This window comes from Myxine glutinosa, chromosome 1, assembly GCF_964187855.1.
Source record: "Myxine glutinosa chromosome 1, kmMyxGlut1.1, whole genome shotgun sequence".
Lineage (NCBI taxonomy): Eukaryota > Metazoa > Chordata > Myxini > Myxiniformes > Myxinidae > Myxine > Myxine glutinosa.
In genome coordinates, this window is record NC_136261.1 from 105,285,391 (window position 1) to 105,304,546 (window position 19,156).

The 19,156-nt window shown below is 53.9% G+C and overlaps 1 protein-coding gene across 3 annotated transcripts in view; it reads left to right on the forward strand.

The window, feature by feature from the left end:
• LOC137427223 (serine/threonine-protein kinase SBK1-like) overlaps positions 1–5,846 on the forward strand; it is a 52,343-nt gene extending 46,497 nt beyond the window's left edge. For 2 of the 3 annotated variants that reach the window (XM_078775613.1, XM_078775610.1), the window contains 2 exons: positions 3,396–4,360; positions 4,625–5,846. In XM_078775613.1, the coding sequence (XP_078631739.1) occupies positions 3,396–4,360; positions 4,625–4,775 (1,116 nt within the window). In that variant the 3' untranslated portion in view covers positions 4,776–5,846. Of the gene's footprint in view, positions 1–3,395; positions 4,551–4,624 lie in introns of those variants that run through there. The other variant, XM_068116525.2, reaches the window with a different exon arrangement.
• Positions 5,847–19,156: the final 13,310 nt, after the last annotated feature.

The window sequence follows — 19,156 nt, forward strand, 5'->3', positions numbered from 1 at the left end:
GAGGTTGGCTGCTGGTCCAAGTGGTCGATTTGACGCGTTAATTCTGCCCACAAGTTCTGTATCGGATTCATATCCGGGGACATGGCAGGCCACTCCATATGCTCTACACCACGGTCAGCAAGAAAGTGTTGGATCATGCGAGCACGATGAGGCTGTGCATTGTCATCTTGGAAGACAAAGTTTCCTCAAAAGGCTGCACGAGCAAATGGAAGCAATGTTTCTTCCAGAATGGCCCTGTACTTTAACTGGTTCAGGTTTCCATTCAGAACAACCAGGTCAGTTTTGCCCCCTGCATGAAAAGCAGCCCAAACGGTCACCCCACCACCTCCAGCTTAGACTCTTGGCACTATACAATCTTTGTTGGAGGCTTCATGCACTTGTCTGCGCACTCGGACGTGGCCATCTTGACGATAGACCAGAAATCTAGACTCGTCACTGAAGATCACGTGATTCCAGTGTCCTGGCTGCCATTGACGGTGCTCTCTGGCCTACTGCAATCGGCGCTGGTGGTGTTGTCTGGTCAGGAGTGGCTTTCTCAGGGGTCGCCTGGCACGATAGCCTGCTTGAACCAGTCGTTGGTTGACAAGCCTTCTGGATACAGGCACATTTGTCAGTTGCTGCCACTCAGCCCTAAGCTGATTAGCTGACTTGGTATGGCCATTGCGGACTAACCGGTGCAGCTGGCGATCATCCCTCCTTGTGGTTCTGCGGGGACGTCCTGGCCTCGGTATTGGAGTAGGGACACCCCTCTGAGCATTTCATTTCAGGATCTTTGACACCTGACCTTGAGTGATGCCATACTGCCGAGCAATAGCACGCTGTTTCATGCCATAATTTCGTAAAGCCACCACTCCTTGACAAACAGCATTGTCGAGTTGACGGACCATCTTCAGAGGAAGCGGCAATAATTTTTGGAGACGTGCAGCAGTTGTTTTCCACTAATACAGAACGCAACAACCCTTGTATACCCGACTGTGAAGCCAATCATCAAATGCACCTGTCCGTACATTTTGCCACGCCACCTGTGATATAATCCTGTTGTTGACTTCTTGCTGCGACAGACAATCAGTGACATGGTTCTTTTCACAAATAAATCACCAAAGTGTAAAAGAAACTCACCAGATTGATATACTGAGTTAAGAAAGTAAACCTAAGTCAAGAAAAAAAAAATTCCATATTAAATGCCAAGTCTGTATATCAATGATACAAAGGTAAACAATGTATACATCACAGGACTGGGTTCTGTTCTAGTTTGTCTCCAAAGTAATGAACCTGTAGCCAAAAATCGCAACAGTTTCATTCTTCATTCAGTTTCAAACGTCACTATATGACAAATATTTCGTTTTGCAATTTGGGAACACAGACACTAATAAATAGCACCGCAAAGCGGGCGTAACCCCTCAGCCCGTGCATGGTGGAAACCAATTTCAAGATGGCTGCCGTGGCGGCCATATTGAAAATCGCAGCGTGCCCATTTTCGAAAGGAACCTTCCTCTACCCAACCCCAACACACACTGCAAAAATGAATTTAATCGGACAAGCCATTCTGCTTGAAATTGACGGAAACCAATTTCAAGATGGCTGCCGTGGCGGCCATATTGAAAATCGCAGCGCGCCCATTTTCGAAAGGAACCTTCCTCTACTCAACCCCAACACACACTGCAAAAATGGATTTAATCGGACAAGCCGTTCTGCTCGAAATTGACGGAAACCAAAAGTTGACGGACGCCCGAATGGCTGCCGTGGCGGCCACATTGAAAATCGCAGCGCGCCCGTTTTCGAAAGGAAGCTTCCTCTACTCAACCCCAACACACACTGCAGAAATGGATTTAATCGGACAAGCCGTTCTCCTTGAAATTGACGGAAAACAAAAGTTGACGGACGCCCGGACGCCCGCCCACCCGCCCGGACGATACCCACGACAACAATACCCCTTAGCCCAATTTGGGCTGAGGCGTGAAAAACAACATGTAATAAGATTTTATCACACGTCTGCAGAATGCTGAGAGGATCCAGGTAATTGGAATCCTGAATGCTGTAATGTCAAACACTTGCTGCTCCTCGGTGAAATGTCTACCCAGCTACTATTTCTCAATTGCGGGATTTCTCAATTCTCAACTATTTCTCGACTGTACCATCTGTCTCCAGCACCTGTATAATCAGTTCCAGATGGCTACAAATACCGCCAATGTCGTCATAGGTCAATGCAATGAACGAATAGTTCCAGAACTGTCTGGCAACGTCTTGCCTTGTGTGGTCTATGGTGCTATCAAGTATCAACCTTATCAAGGCTCTATTCCTGATGCACAGGTATCTTATTGCACGACAACAATGGGAAGTAAAGGAGGTGGGAGAGGTCAAAAAACAAAACACATGGACACTGCTAGGACTTCCAGGAAAGAAGTCGGTATTTCAAAAAAGTGTATCTGGGGTGAATTAACGGGGGTAGAAAAGATCAAGGTTTTGGATGGGGGAATATAAGAGATGGTGGTGAACAGCTGTTTTAAAGACCTGGAGGGAGGAGTGGGATTGAAGGGAGTGAGGGAGTTTGTTCCAGAGGCGGGAGAAAAGAGGAATGAAGGAGTGAAGGTGAGCAGAGAGTCTTGATTTTGGCAGTTTAACCATAAGAGGGTTGCAGGCAGATCTTGTGCGACCTGTAGGAATATTTGGGGACAGAGCCCAGAGAGAGCTGGGGGGGCAAGGCCGGAGAGGAGTCGATAGAAGACAGAAAGACCACCAACCTGCCTGCGGTGAGTAAGTGAAAGGCCCTCGGAGATAGCTTCATCGCGGGAGATTCCAATGAGTTAGCTTCCCACCAATGTGTTTCAAACTTGCCCTTCAATGAATGGACTATCCTCTAAATACAATCACCAATCCAACATAGCATACCGCGTTACACCATACACCAATAAATACCACGTTACAGAGCGTTGGTTCTGCCAAAGCAGTTTCTTGGCAAGGTTGTCATGCTGTGTGGTTTACCATCCCTTTCCCAGTGGTAGTTAAGGCAGGACTTTGGAATTTGTTCGTGGTGCTGGCAATAGGTCACCTACTCTTCGCAAAGGACAGCGTGGGATCTTTAGCGTCCACCAACTAATGCCATACGGGACACCAGTTTAACGTCCACTTGAGGTACAGCACACATTGATGAATCACCACGTATGTGAAACACAGGGATGCAAGTTTTCTTTTTCAGCTGGGTGAGGATTCAAAACTCGGCTAGCCGGCTTAGAGGTGAGTGTGCATACACCGAGGCCATCCTGTCAGTCCATAAGTACACTTACAACCACAGATCACTTGTAATATTGCGATCAATTATATCGAAACGACATTGCATTATTAATACCTCCTATTATATAATGTTCCTGCATTCAACGTGAACAAACTTTCCACAGGTTGGTCTTCCAGAGAGCATGGTGAAGCGCTGTATCCAGCAGGTGGCACTGGCATTGGACTTCCTACATTGTCGGGGCCTCGTTCACCGAGACATCAAACCCGAAAACGTCCTGTTGTTTGACAAAGAATGCCATCGTGTCAAGTTGTCCGATTTTGGAATGACGCGCCGTTTCGGTGCCCACGTCAAAAGAGTCAGCGGCACCATCCCATACACGGCACCAGAACTGTGTGAGGCCTCCAGGAGTGACCGCTTGACCGTGCACCCGGGCATTGATGTTTGGGCTTTTGCCGTCCTGCTTTTCTGCATGCTGACAGGAAATTTTCCTTGGGAGACGGCCGTTACCTCGGATTCTTTCTACATTGAATTTCTGAGGTGGCAGAGGCGAAAAACTTGGAGCAAACCGCTGCCTTCACAATGGCGGCGCTTCACACCGGATGTGCTGCGCCTGTTTCGCAAGTTCCTCGCTATCGAGCCTACACGTCGCTGCGCGGTCTCAGAACTCTTCTATTTCATCCAGGTTGACTGGATGGCGGTGGAAGCTCGGCGATGTAATACCAGGGCAAAAGGACTCGGGGTGATGGATGAGGGCCAAACAGGTAGTGAAGATGAGGAGAACGCAGCATCTCTACTGCAGAGCCACCGCATCTCGCAAAGTGAAAGACCGTTGACTACAAACCGTCTGAGTCGTTACTCTTCCGAAACATTGGCTGCCAGTCTGCGTGACCTTTACCTGCCTGAAAAGCTGACGGAAGCGTCGGGCAATCTGAGCCACTCTTCCACTGACAGTTTAACTAGTCTGAGTCACTTCTCCTCCACCGAAAGCTCTGGAAGCTACAAACCTTTGGGAAGGCTGGGAGGTTCCTCCTGGGAGAGCAAACGCTCCTTGGGCAGGTCTCTGTCTCAGTCACCCTCATCGATGACGACCAACAAGACAGAACCTCGAGCGACCGAGCATTACCACAGGTGCAGCCGCTCGCACACAGCCGCGGTGGAAATCTGTGTGTGAGGTGCATCGCACCCACCTGGAATGACTAAATGCAACTATCTTTCGAACTATACTTTTGGCAAGTTTTTTAAAAATGGGTTTAAGGTTAGTTATGCATTATAAGCTATGCATTAGATTATTTCTAGGCAAAACCGGATCTATCTCTTTAATGAGGGCTTAAGATGTCCATTTTGCAAGGGTGGAACTTTTACGTTGTTATTTCTGCTTCCGATTGTTTTTAGCAAAAGTAAAGGAGCTTCTGTAGGGCTGGGAATGGTCCTTGTTGAGGAAGAATGGAAGACCTGGAGTAATAATACAATATCCCACCGAGGCCATCAACTGGCTCGACCCTGCACTACCCTCGCTCCGATGACGGGGATCACGCCATTGTAAACCAGAAGGTCTCATCGGATATCCCTTAATCCGAGGCTCACACCAGACTTTGCTTGTTTTAAGAAGATCTAAGATTGAATCGTTAAACTGTTGTTCAAGCGTGTTGTTGTTCGCAATGTTCAAAGGCCGCGTGAATGAGCCAAACCTCTCCATATCCAAACAATAACTTTGCTCTTTATTGTATCTCTGGCTGTCATAAGTATATTAAATTTAGCTTAGCAGTTTTACTAACACACTGGCAATTAGTGGACCATATATAAATCGTATTTAATCCTGTATAATGTTGTGCAAAAATGGAAATAGAGTAAAAAATTAGGCCATTGTGGTTAATATACTATGGTTGTATAAAAGGGTGCTCGGGTCATGTTTTTTTTGTTTTTTAAAAAAGCAAATTATAGTGTTCTTTGGAAATACTTTTAAATATTTCTGCATAGTAATACACAGTAGTGTTGCTTGCCTATGGTGTGTGCAATTTCCAGTTATCATACGAAAATTCGGCAATTCTATGTATGTATGTGGGTATGTATGTCTGAACCCCAGTACCGCCCTTTTTGGATCCAAAACCACACAACCCCCCCTCCGTTTACTCCCCCACCTCCCAGACCACTTTTTTTTTAAACTCCCCTCTTCCTTTCTTTTTCATAATTCATCCTCCTAACACCCGCTTGCCTAATCTCCTTAAGGGTCTGTGCCCTGACCGATAAGTGCATACCTAATATGTAGATGGATGGCCCAAAATTAGATGAAGGGTGATGTATGGTTGAAGCGGCGGACTTGTGAATCTGTCGTGCAATCGTTTCTATTGCTATCATGCAAATCTAGCAATGACTGTTAAAATACAATCGGTGTGACGTAATTGTCATCAAGGTATCCTACGAGAAACGTTGTATAGTTCTCGGGAATTTACCACTTGTGCTCAGTTTTTTTTTATTACGGTACTTAATTATTTGCCCAAATGATAAATCGATGTGATGTAGTTGCAAAGGTGCTGCATCTTGGAGCACGTTGCTCTGCACTGGATGTCAAGAGACCTTGAATAAAGGCAGGCAATTGTGTGCCTCTGGACTACAAGGGGAATCGCTGCTCTTTATGACCCCATAAGGGACAAGTGTGCTTTTGCAATTTGGCATGAAAAAAGAGCCATTTACATATTATGTATGCAAGGATGAGGGTGGAGACGAGGGAAAATTAGATTACATGACACGTCAATGGGGACAGGCCGTAGTGTCAAAATTCTGCCATTTGCATACATAATATGTATATCGCCAATCCCAAGTAAGAATAACGTATCCATGTATATATATATATATATATATATATATATATATATATATATATATATATATATATATATATATATATATATATATATATATATATATATATAATAGGCTCGCACAACACGTTTGGAGTTATTCTCAAATAAAATGTACAAAATAATGGATTAAATGCAAATGTAATTGATTTGATAGTCCTTGATGTTTATTTGTGCCGAAGGTTGAGTTATGAGGACAGAAAGCACTTGGTATAACACTATCTTGTGGCGCACACGATGGCTCGCTGGCGCAGTGACATAATTCCGCGCACCAGTGGGCGTCGGCCACGCCCCAGGTGAGGCATGGCCTCCAGATATACACATGGGCTCGCAGCCCCGGGCACGGCAGTGCTGACGAGTGAGCAGTGAATAAAGAGCTCGACTTAACCTAAAGCGTTGTGGCCTACCTTTGTTTAACGTGTGTGCCCAGCACCACACTGGTGACCCCCACTGGTTCAGCCGTTGCTGTCCCCCGAACGCACCATGGCCATCAACACTGTCGCGATCAAGCTCCCGGAGTTCTGGGAAGCGCAGGCCGACACCTGGTTTCTACAGGCCGAGGCCCAATTCCAGCTCCGGGGCGTCACAGCGGACGACACGAGGTACTTTTACGTGGTCGCTGCCCTTGGATCCTGCACGGCCGCCCGGGTCGTGTCCTTCCTCCGGCACCCGCCGGACGAGAGCAAGTACGCGGCGCTCAAGCGACTTCTCCTCGACACGTTTGGCCTCACAGAGGACCTCGTCTTTTGGACCTTCCCGTCCTCGGCGACACACGAGCATCCGCCCGCATGGATTACATGCTGTCCCTGCTCGGCGACGGCCACACGGATTTCCTTTTCCGTGCTCTCTTCCTCCGCCAGCTACCTGTGCAGGTACGGCTCGCGCTGGCCGGTTCGACCATTACGGAACCGCGCGCCCTGGCCAGGGAGGCGGACAAGTTTTTCGCAGCCCACGACACACGGCCGGCATATAGCACGGCCGTCGTGGATCCCGGCGCCGCGCACGGCGCGAGTGGTTCGGATCGCCACGTGGCATGGCGTTCGGATCCTCCCGAACACGGCGCAGGTTGTTCGGATCCATGCGTGGCCGCCGCCACGCCCCGCCCACCACCGTCGTCACAACCGGCGCGACAACCACCACTGGGCCAGACCTGGTGCCACTTCCATACCAGGTTCGGCCACAAGGCCAGGTCCTGCCGCCCGCCTTGTACTTTTGGCAGGTCGGGAAACGGCCAGGCCGGCGCTCGCTTCCTGCCATGAGCGTCGGCCATACTGGCAGCCTTCTGTTCATAACAGACACCTCCTCGGGTCGTCGCTTCCTGTGCGACACGGGAGCACAGGTGAGCGTCCTCCCTGCCTCCGCGTCCGACAAGCAAGCTGAGGGCTGGGGCCCCGCTTTGCTTGCCGCCAACGGCACGCCCATCCGCACGTTCGGGAAGCATCGTCTCTCACTGCGGTTCGGGGGGCAGCGCTTTCAGTGGTCGTTCGTTACCGCTAGTGTCCCCATGGGCCTACTCGGAGCGGACTTCCTCTGTGCGCATGGACTGTTGGTGGACGTGAGGCACAGACGCCTTGTCCAAGCCGAAACCTTCAGCACGCTCGCTTGCGCGCTGAGCAGTTCGTTGAGCAGCTCCCTGGGCGGCTCACCGAGCGGCTCGCCAAGCGGCTTGCTGAGCAGTTCGGTCCCGGCGAGGTTGGTCTGCACGCTTCCGGCAGCGGACGAGTTCACCCGCCTCCTCGCCAGTTTCCCGGCCCTCACGTGGCCCACCTTCTCGGCGGTGGCTGTCAAGCACGGGGTGGAGCATCACAACCCCACCATCGGGCCACCGGTCTACGCCCGGGCGTGCCGCCTCGACCCGGCGAAGCTCGCCGTGGTGCAGGAGGAGTTCGCCACGCTGGAGCGACTGGGCATCGTCCGGCGCTCCAACAGCGCATGGGCATCGCCGCTGCACATTGTGCCCAAGCCCGGCGGCGGGTGGCGGCCGTGCGGAGACTACCGCCGCCTCAATGATGCTACCACCCCCGACCGCTACCCGGTCCCTCACATCCAGGACTTTTCCGCCCGGTTGGCGAAAATGTCCCTCTTCTCCAAGGTGGACCTTATCCGCGGATACCACCAGTTCCCCGTCAGGCTGGAGGACATACCGAAGACGGCCGTCATCACACCATTCGGCCTCTTCGAGTTTCTGCGGATGCCCTTCGGGTTGAACAATGCGGCCCAGGCGTTCCAGCGGCGTATGGACAGCGCCTTGCGCGACTTGGACTTCGTGTACGTCTACCTGGACGACATCCTCGTCGCAAGCGCATCCCGTGAGGAGCACCACCGCCATCTCCGCACGCTCTTCGAACACCTGGGCCGGCATGGCCTGATCATCAACCCCACCAGGTGCCGGTTCGGCGTCACCGAAATCGACTTTTTGGGGCACCGCGTCACCAGGCACGTGGCCATCCCCTTACCGGCCAAGGTGAAGGCGGTCAGGGGTTTTTCCGCGCCCCCGCACGATCAAGGGGCTCCAGGAGTTCCTGGGCATGGTGAACTTTTATCACTGTTTCCTGCCCCGCATCGCCCAGCTCCTGCGCCCCCTGCACGAGGCCCTCCGGGGGAAGCCGGGAAAAGGCGACGTTGCCTGGACCGAGCCGATGGACGTGGCGTTCGCGGGCGCGAAGCTCGCCTTGTCTAACACCACCATGCTCGTGCACCCGGCGCCCGATGCACCGATCGCCCTCACCACCGACGCGTCGGACTACGCGGTGGGCACGGTGCACGAGCAATGGGTGAAGGTAGCTTGGCAGCCGCTGGCGTTTTTTCGCCGGCAGCTCTGCCCGCACGAACGGCGGTACAGTACCTTCGACCGCGAGCTGCTCGGGCTCCACCTGGCGGTCCGGCACTTCCGCCATCTGCTCGAGGCCGCCCGTTCGCGGCCTTCGTCGACCACAAGCCCCTGGTCTTCGCGATGGCCAAGGTTGCCGAGCCGTGGTCGGCCTGGCAGCAGCGTCACCTCTCGGCCATGTCCGAGTACACGATGGACATCCGGCACGTCGCGGGGAAGGACAACCCAGTGGTGGATTGCCTTTCCTGGTCCGTCGCCCACGCGGTCCACCTCGGGATCGACTATGCCCGGATGGCGGCGGACCAGTCCGCCGACCCCGCCGTCCAGGCTTTTCGGACCGCCGTCACGGGCCTCCGCGTCACCGAGGTACCGTTCGACGGCGCGGGCACGGCCCTCTTGTGCGACGTCTCCCTCGGACGGCCTCGCCCCATCGTGCCCGCTGGCTGGCAGCGCCGGGTTTATGACGCCATCCACGGCCTGTCCCACCCGGGCACGAAGGCCTCCCAGAAGCTTGTCGCCGACAAGTTCCTCTGGCATGGCCTCCGGAAGGCCGTCCGCGATTGGGCCAGGACGTGCCTCGCGTGCCAGCGCGCGAAGGTTCACCGCCACACCCAGGCCCCGTTGGCCCCGTTTACTGTGCCCGAACGTCGGTTCGACCACGTTCACGTGGACTTGGTGCGACCTCTGCCCCCCTCGCGGGGTTTCACCCATGTCCTCACCATGGTGGACCGCACCACCCGGTGGCCGGAGGCCATGCCTTTGGCAGCGACGACGGCGGCGGACGTCGCGCAGGCGTTCATCGCCACTTGGGTTGCCCGGTTCGGCGCCCCCTCAGACATCTCGTCCGACCGCGGCCCCCAGTTCACCTCGGAGCTCTGGGGGGCGGTAGCGCGGGGGCTCGGCATCCAGCTGCACCGCGCCATGGCCTACCACCCCCAGGCCAACGGCCTGTGCGAGTGCTTCCATCACGCCATGAAGGCCGTGCTCCGGGCCAGCCTCCGCGACGGCGGCTGGGTCGACAGGCTCCCCTGGGTCCTGCTGGGCCTCAGCACGGTGCCCAAGGACGACCTGTGCGCATCCGCGGTGGAGTTGGTCTTCGGACAACCGCTGCAGGTGCCGGGCGAGTTCCTCCCCGAATCCACGGCACCATGGTCCGCGGCGCAACAGCACTCCGCCCTGCAGGAGACCGCCTGGGGTTTCGCCCCGGTGCCGACGGCGCACCACGGTTGCCCACCAACGCACGTCGCCCCGGAGCTTCGCACGGCGGAGTACGTGTTCATCCACCACGAGGCCCACCGGACACCGCTGCGGCCCCCGTACGACGGGCCCTTCCACGTGCTGGAGACCGGGGCGAAGCATTTCACCCTGGACATCGGCGGTACTCCTGACCGCGTCCCCGCGGACCGCCTCAAGCCGGCCCACCTCGACTTGGACCACCCCCCGCCAGCGACTCTGCCCCTGCGTCGGGGCCGCCCCCCGGCGGGCGGACCCCCGGCACCACCCAACTCCGCCGTCATGCCACCCCCCTGCCCTGCACCCATCCCAGATGCCACCAGAGGCATCCCAGATGGCATCCCGGCATCCCAGATGCCGCCAGCCGCCAGAGGGCGCTTCGGCCTGGTCATCCGGTTGCCCCGCAAACTGACCCTTCAGGTGCGCGGGAATTCTGGGGGGGTGCGTGTGGCGGAAAAGATGGCTTGCTGGCGCAGTGACATAATTCCGCGCACCAGTGGGCGTCGGCCACGCCCCAGGTGAGGCGTGGCCTCCAGATATACACGCGGGCTCGCAGGTGAGGCGTGGCCTCCAGATATACACGCGGGCTCGCAGCCCCGAGCACGGCAGTGCTGACGAGTGAGCAGTGAATAAAGAGCTCGACTTAACCTAAAGCGTTGTGGCCTACCTTTGTTTAACGTGTGTGCCCAGCACCACAATCTCATGATGTTTATAAAGTCCTTGTGCAACTTTAAAGTTCAACTTTGGATGTACGCATGATAGAAGGAAACTAAATGTAAACGACATAACAAGGAATGACAAGAAACTTGATGCAGGAGGATTCAGCACGTTGTGCTTGCGCTACACCAACACCATGTTAAACTAGAGAGTTTATAGAACACCTTACCACCCCACGCAGTCTTGAGAAAAAAAATCCATGGGCGTGGTCTGTGAGCGGCAAATTTGATTGGTCGAGATGATGTAAAATGCCGTAATATTTTGTTCAAGTTCTGCCAAACAAAAGGTTTTTGAAAGTGTCAATAAGGCGATTTGCGTTCTACAGTGTTTAAGGATAGAAACCAATTGAAATAAAATAAAGATTTAAAAGGTTGAATAAATATTTTTTATAGGTTTACCGCCATTGATGTAGTGTCTATTACACCACCTTATCTAACACGTTACGTTGTTTGTGTCCTGTATGACATCCATAAAAACAGTAAGTTTCCTGGTTGGAATGATTTAAAATTTTGTTTTCTCACTGCAAACTTTGCTGTCCCCTTTCTATTCAACAAATGTCCATCCTTCTGGAAACATTCCCTTTGTCACCCAAATTATTCCCACTGCCTCTTAATTGCAAAACCTTCCTCGCTCCACCATTCTTACAACCATAGGTTGACATCTATCGCTCTGCTCATGAATTCTATTCTATTTCCGAATCTTGTGAGAATACCAGAACATATTTCCTTACAACCCTTTACTTTCAGTTGCTTACCCAATATCTTGTACCAATTTTACAATTGCTCCAAGTTTTAAAAAATCCCTACACCATTTGCTCTGAGGCATACCATGACCAACGTGTTCTTGCCATTACCTGATATTATGGCACTTAACCCTTGTTCTATATCCATAATTCCTGCTACTTTGAAACTGAACACAACTCTATGTCTGCGATACTTCCTGCAGAATGAAGAATCTACATCTACTAGCTATATAAGAGAGATGTTGGTCTGTGTGTTTGTCTGTCTGTCTGTCTGTCTGTGTCGCCGTTTTTCTGAGTTGGCTGAACGGGTATTCGTCAAACTTTCAGAGGTTCATCAGTGAGTGCCTGGGAGTGTTTTAGGCCCATAAATGTTTTTATGAAAAAAAAAGATAATTTTTGGGAGTTAAAAAAACAACAACCGCTCGATAGTGCCTAAGCCTTTTAAAATTAATGACAGTTATATACAAGTACACATTCGCATAAATAAATACAAAACAATCACCAGACATTTGAAGACAAATAAATCAAACAATTCCGGAAGTGTACGAAGTTTGTAGTATGGCTTCTTATTCTTCCTGATCGGCATCCACTTAACTCAGAAACGTGAGCCACATTCACTCAGAAACGTGATGAACGCCACATTCACCCACCAGCATATATATGAACTCCCTTCCTCCCCCTTCTCCCCCCCCCCCTCCCCTCCCATCTCCCCTTCCCCCTTCCCCCCCTTCTCTCCCCTCTTCCCCCCATCCCCCTCCCCTCCCCCCCCTTTCCCCCGCCCAGCAACGCCGGGAACTTCTGCTAGTATTTCATACATTAATTACCAATAAAAAAATGTCGCTCAGACCTCACTCCAATCTATCTCAAATGTTGCACCCTCTCCACTGTCTGTACTCACTACACCCTCTCCCCTGCCTGCACTCACTACACCCTCTCCACTGCCTGCACTCACTACACCCTCCCCACTCCTGCACTCACTACACCCTCTCCACTCCTGCACTCATTACACCCTCTCCACTGCCTGCACTCACTACACCCACTCCACTGCCTGCACTCACTACACCCTCTCCACTGCCTGCACTCACTACACCCTCTCCACTCCTGCACTCACGACACCCTCTCCACTGCCTGCACTCACTACACCCTCTCCACTGCCTGCACTCACTACACCCTCTCCACTGCCTGCACTCACTACACCCTCTCCACTCCTGTACTCACTACACCCTCTCCACTCCTGTACTCACTACACCCTCTCCACTCCTGTACTCACTACACCCTCTCCCCTGCCTGCACTCACTACACCCTCTCCACTGCCTGCACTCACCACACCCTCTCCACTGCCTGCACTCACTACACCCTCTGCCCTGCCTGCACTCACGACACCCTCTCCACTGCCTGCATTCAATACACCCTGTCCACTGCCTGCACTCACTACACCCTCTCCACTGCCTGCATTCACTACACCCTCTCCACTGCCTGCATTCACGACACCCTCTCCACTGCCTGCATTCACTACGCCCTCTTCACAGCCTGCACTCACTGCACCCTCTCCACTGCCTGCATTCACTACACCCTCTGCAATGCCTGCACTCACTACACCCTCTCCACTGCCTGCATTCACTACACCCTCTCCACTGCCTGCACTCACTACACCCTCTCCACTTCCTGCATTAACTACACCCTCTCCACTGCCTGCATTCACTACACCCTCTCCACTGCCTGCATTCACTACACACTCTCCACTGCCTGCATTCAGTACACACTCTCCACTGCCTGCATTAACTACACCCTCTCCACTGCCTGCATTCACTACACCCTCTCCACTGCCTGCATTAACTACACCCTCTCCACTGCCTGCATTCACTACAGACTACACCCTCTCCACTGCCTGCATTCACTACAGCCTCTCCACTGCCTGCATTCACTACCGACTACACCCTCTCCACTGCCTGCATTCACTACACCCTCTCCACTGCCTGCACTCAGTACACCCTCTCCACTTCCTGCATTAACTACACCCTCTCCACTGCCTGCATTCACTACACCCTCTCCACTGCCTGCATTCACTACACACTCTCCACTGCCTGCACTCACTACACCCTCTCCACTGCCTGCATTAACTACACCCTCTCCACTGCCTGCACTCACTACACCCTCTCCACTGCCTGCATTCACTACACCCTCTCCACTGCCTGCATTCACTACACCCTCTCCACTGCCTGCACTCACTACACCCTCTCCACTGCCTGCATTAACTACACCCTCTCCACTGCCTGCACTCACTACACCCTCTCCACTGCCTGCACTCACTACACCCTCTCCACTGCCTGCATTAACTACACCCTCTCCACTGCCTGCATTCATTACACCCTCTCCACTGCCTGCATTCACTACACCCTCTCCACTGCCTGCATTCACTACAACCTCCCCACTGCCTGCATTCACTACACCCTCTCCACTGCCTGCATTCACTACACCCTCTCCACTGCCTGCATTCACTACACCCTATCCACTGCCTGCATTCACTACACCCTCTCCACTGCCTGCATTCACTGCACCCTCTCCACCGCCTGCATTCACGACACCCTCTCCACTGCCTGCATTAACTACACCCTCTCCACTGCCTGCACTCACTTCACCCTCTCCACTGCCTGCATTCACTACACCCTCTCAACTGCCTGCATTCACTACACCCTCTCCACTGCCTGCATTCACTACACCCTCTCCACTGCCTGCATTCACTACACCCTCTCCACTGCCTGCATTAACTACACCCTCTCCACTGCCTGCACTCACTACACCCTCTCCACTACCTGCATTCACTAATGTTGCACCCTCTCCACTGTCTGTACTCACTACACCCTCTCCCCTGCCTACACTCAATACACCCTCTCCACTGCCTGCACTCATGACACCCTCTCCACTGCCTGCACTCACTACACCCTCTCCACTGCCTGCATTAACTACACCCTCTCCACTGCCTGCATTCACGACAGACTACACCCTCTCCACTGCCTGCATTCACTACAGCCTCTCCACTGCTTGAATTCACTACACCCTTGCCACTGCCAGCATTCACAACACCCTCTGAACTGCCTGCATTCACGACACCCTCTCCACTGCCTGCATTCACTACACCCTCGCCACTGACTGCATTCACTACACCCTCTCCACTGCCTGCATTCACTACACCCTCGCCACTGCCTGCATTCACAACACCCTCTCAACTGCCTGCATTCACTACACCCTCTCCACTGCCTGCATTCACTACACCCTCTCAACTGCCTGCATTCACTACACCCTCTCCACTGCCTGCACTTACTGCACCCTCTTCACTGCCTGCATTCACTACACCCTCTCAACTGCCTGCATTCACTACACCCTCTCCACTGCCTGCATTCACTACACCCTCTCTACTGCCTGCATTCACTACACCCTCTCCACCGCCTGCATTCACTACGCCCTCTCAACTGCCTGCATTCACGACACCCTCACCACTGCCTGCACTCACTACACCATCTCCACTGCCTGCACTCACGACACCCTCTCCACTGCCTGCACTAAATACAACCTCTCCACTGCCTGCATTAACTACACCCTCTCCACTGCCTGCATTCACTACACCCTCTCCACTGCCTGCGTTAACTACACCCTCTCCACTGCCTGCATTCACTACACCCTCTCCACTGCCTGCATTCACTACACCCTCTCCACTGCCTGCATTCTCTACACCCTCTCCACTGCCTGCATTCACTCCACCCTCTCCACTGCCTGCATTCACTACACCCTCTCAACGGCCTGCATTCACTACAGCCTCTCCACTGCCTGCACTCACTACAACCTCTCCACTGCCTGCATTCACTACACCCTCTCCACTGCCTGCATTCACTACAGACTACACCCTCTTCACTGCCCGCATTCACTACACCCTCTTCACTGCCTGCATTCACTACACCCTCTCCACTGCCTGCATTCACTACAGACTACATCCTCTTCACTGCCTGCATTCAATACAACCTCTTCACTGCCTGCATTCACTACACCCTCTCCACTGCACCATCTCCACTGCCTGAATTCACTGCACCATCTCCACTGCCTGCATTCACTCCAGACTACACCCTCTTCACTGCCTGCATTCACTACACCCTCTTCACTGCCTGCACTCACGACACCTCTCCACTGCCTGCATTCACGACACCCTCTCCACTGCCTGCATTCACTACACCCTCTCCACTACCTGAATTCACTGCACCCTCTCCACTGCCTGCATTCACTACACCTTCTCCACTGCCTGAATTCACTGCACCCTCTCCACTGCCTGCATTCACTACACCCTCTCCACTGCCTGCACTCACTACACCCTCCCTACTGCCTGTACTCACTACACCCTCTACCCTGCCTGCACTCACTACACCCTCTCCACTGCCTGCACTCACTACACCCTCTCCACTGCCTGCACTCACTACACCCTCTCCACTGCCTGCACTCACTACACCCTCTCCACTGCCTGCATTCACTACACCCTCCCCACTGCCTGCATTCACTACACCCTCTCGACTGCCTGCATTCACTACACCCTCTCAACTGCCTGCATTCACTACACCCTCCCCACTGCCTGCACTGACTACACCCTCCCCACTGCCTGCATTCACTGCACCCTCTCCACTGCCTGCACTTACTACACCCTCCCCAAGGCTTGCATTCACGGCACCCTCTCGACTGCCTGCATTCACTACACCCTCTCAACTGCCTGCACTTAATACACCCTCCCCACTGCCTGCATTCACTGCACCCTCCCCACTGCCTGCATTCACTACACCCTCTCAGCTGCCTGCACTTACTACACCCTCCCCACTGCCTGCATTCACTGCACCCTCCCCACTGCCTGCATTCACTACACCCTCGCCACTCCCTGCATTCACTACACCCTCCCCACTGCCTGCACTTACTACACCCTCCCCACTGCCTGCATTCACTGCACCCTCCCCACTGCCTGCAATTACTACACCCTCCCCACTGCCTGCATTCACTACACCCTCCCCACTGCCTGCATTCACTACACCCTTCCCACTGCCTGCATTCACTGCACCCTCCCCACTGCCTGCATTCACTACACCCTCCCCACTGCCTGCATTCACTACACCCTCCCCACTGCCTGCATTCACTACACCCTCCCCACTGCCTGCATTCACTACACCCTCCCCACTGCCTGCATTCACTACACCCTCCCCACTGCCTGCATTCACTACACCCTCCCCACTGCCTGCATTCACTACACCCTCCCCACTGCCTGCATTCACGACACCCTCCCCACTGCCTGCATTCACTACACCCTCCCCACTGCCTGCATTCACTACACCCTCCCCACTGTCTGCATTCACTACACCCTCCCCACTGCCTGCATTCACTACACCCTCCCCATTGCCTGCATTCACTACAACCTCCCCACTGCCTGCATTCACGACACCCTCCCCACTGCCTGCATTCACTACACCCTCCCCACTGCCTGCATTCACTACACCCTCCCCACTGTCTGCATTCACTGCACCCTCCCCACTGCCTGCATTCACTACACCCTCCCCACTGCCTGCATTCACTACACCCTTCCCACTGCCTGCATTCACTACACCCTCCCCATTGCCTGCATTCACTACACCCTCCCCACTGCCTGCATTCACTACACCCTCCCCACTGCCTGCATTCACTACACCCTCCCCACTGCCTGCATTCACTCCACCCTCTCCACTGCCTGCATTCACTACACCCTCTCAACGGCCTGCATTCACTACAGCCTCTCCACTGCCTGCACTCACTACACCCTCCCCACTGCCTGCATTCACTACACCCTCCCCACTGTCTGCATTCACTGCACCCTCCCCACTGCCTGCATTCACTACACCCTCCCCACTGCCTGCATTCACTACACCCTTCCCACTGCCTGCATTCACTACACCCTCCCCATTGCCTGCATTCACTACACCCTCCCCACTGCCTGCATTCACTACACCCTCTCCACTGCCTGCATTCTCTACACCCTCTCCACTGCCTGCATTCACTCCACCCTCTCCACTGCCTGCATTCACTACACCCTCTCAACGGCCTGCATTCACTACAGCCTCTCCACTGCCTGCACTCACTACAACCTCTCCACTGCCTGCATTCACTACACCCTCTCCACTGCCTGCATTCACTACAGACTACACCCTCTTCACTGCCCGCATTCACTACACCCTCTTCACTGCCTGCATTCACTACACCCTCTCCACTGCCTGCATTCACTACAGACTACATCCTCTTCACTGCCTGCATTCAATACAACCTCTTCACTGCCTGCATTCACTACACCCTCTCCACTGCACCATCTCCACTGCCTGAATTCACTGCACCATCTCCACTGCCTGCATTCACTCCAGACTACACCCTCTTCACTGCCTGCATTCACTACACCCTCTTCACTGCCTGCACTCACGACACCTCTCCACTGCCTGCATTCACGACACCCTCTCCACTGCCTGCATTCACTACACCCTCTCCACTACCTGAATTCACTGCACCCTCTCCACTGCCTGCATTCACTACACCTTCTCCACTGCCTGAATTCACTGCACCCTCTCCACTGCCTGCATTCACTACACCCTCTCCACTGCCTGCACTCACTACACCCTCCCTACTGCCTGTACTCACTACACCCTCTACCCTGCCTGCACTCACTACACCCTCTCCACTGCCTGCACTCACTACACCCTCTCCACTGCCTGCACTCACTACACCCTCTCCACTGCCTGCACTCACTACACCCTCTCCACTGCCTGCATTCACTACACCCTCCCCACTGCCTGCATTCACTACACCCTCTCGACTGCCTGCATTCACTACACCCTCTCAACTGCCTGCATTCACTACACCCTCCCCACTGCCTGCACTGACTACACCCTCCCCACTGCCTGCATTCACTGCACCCTCTCCACTGCCTGCACTTACTACACCCTCCCCAAGGCTTGCATTCACGGCACCCTCTCGACTGCCTGCATTCACTACACCCTCTCAACTGCCTGCACTTAATACACCCTCCCCACTGCCTGCATTCACTGCACCCTCCCCACTGCCTGCATTCACTACACCCTCTCAGCTGCCTGCACTTACTACACCCTCCCCACTGCCTGCATTCACTGCACCCTCCCCACTGCCTGCATTCACTACACCCTCGCCACTCCCTGCATTCACTACACCCTCCCCACTGCCTGCACTTACTACACCCTCCCCACTGCCTGCATTCACTGCACCCTCCCCACTGCCTGCAATTACTACACCCTCCCCACTGCCTGCATTCACTACACCCTCCCCACTGCCTGCATTCACTACACCCTTCCCACTGCCTGCATTCACTGCACCCTCCCCACTGCCTGCATTCACTACACCCTCCCCACTGCCTGCATTCACTACACCCTCCCCACTGCCTGCATTCACTACACCCTCCCCACTGCCTGCATTCACTACACCCTCCCCACTGCCTGCATTCACTACACCCTCCCCACTGCCTGCAT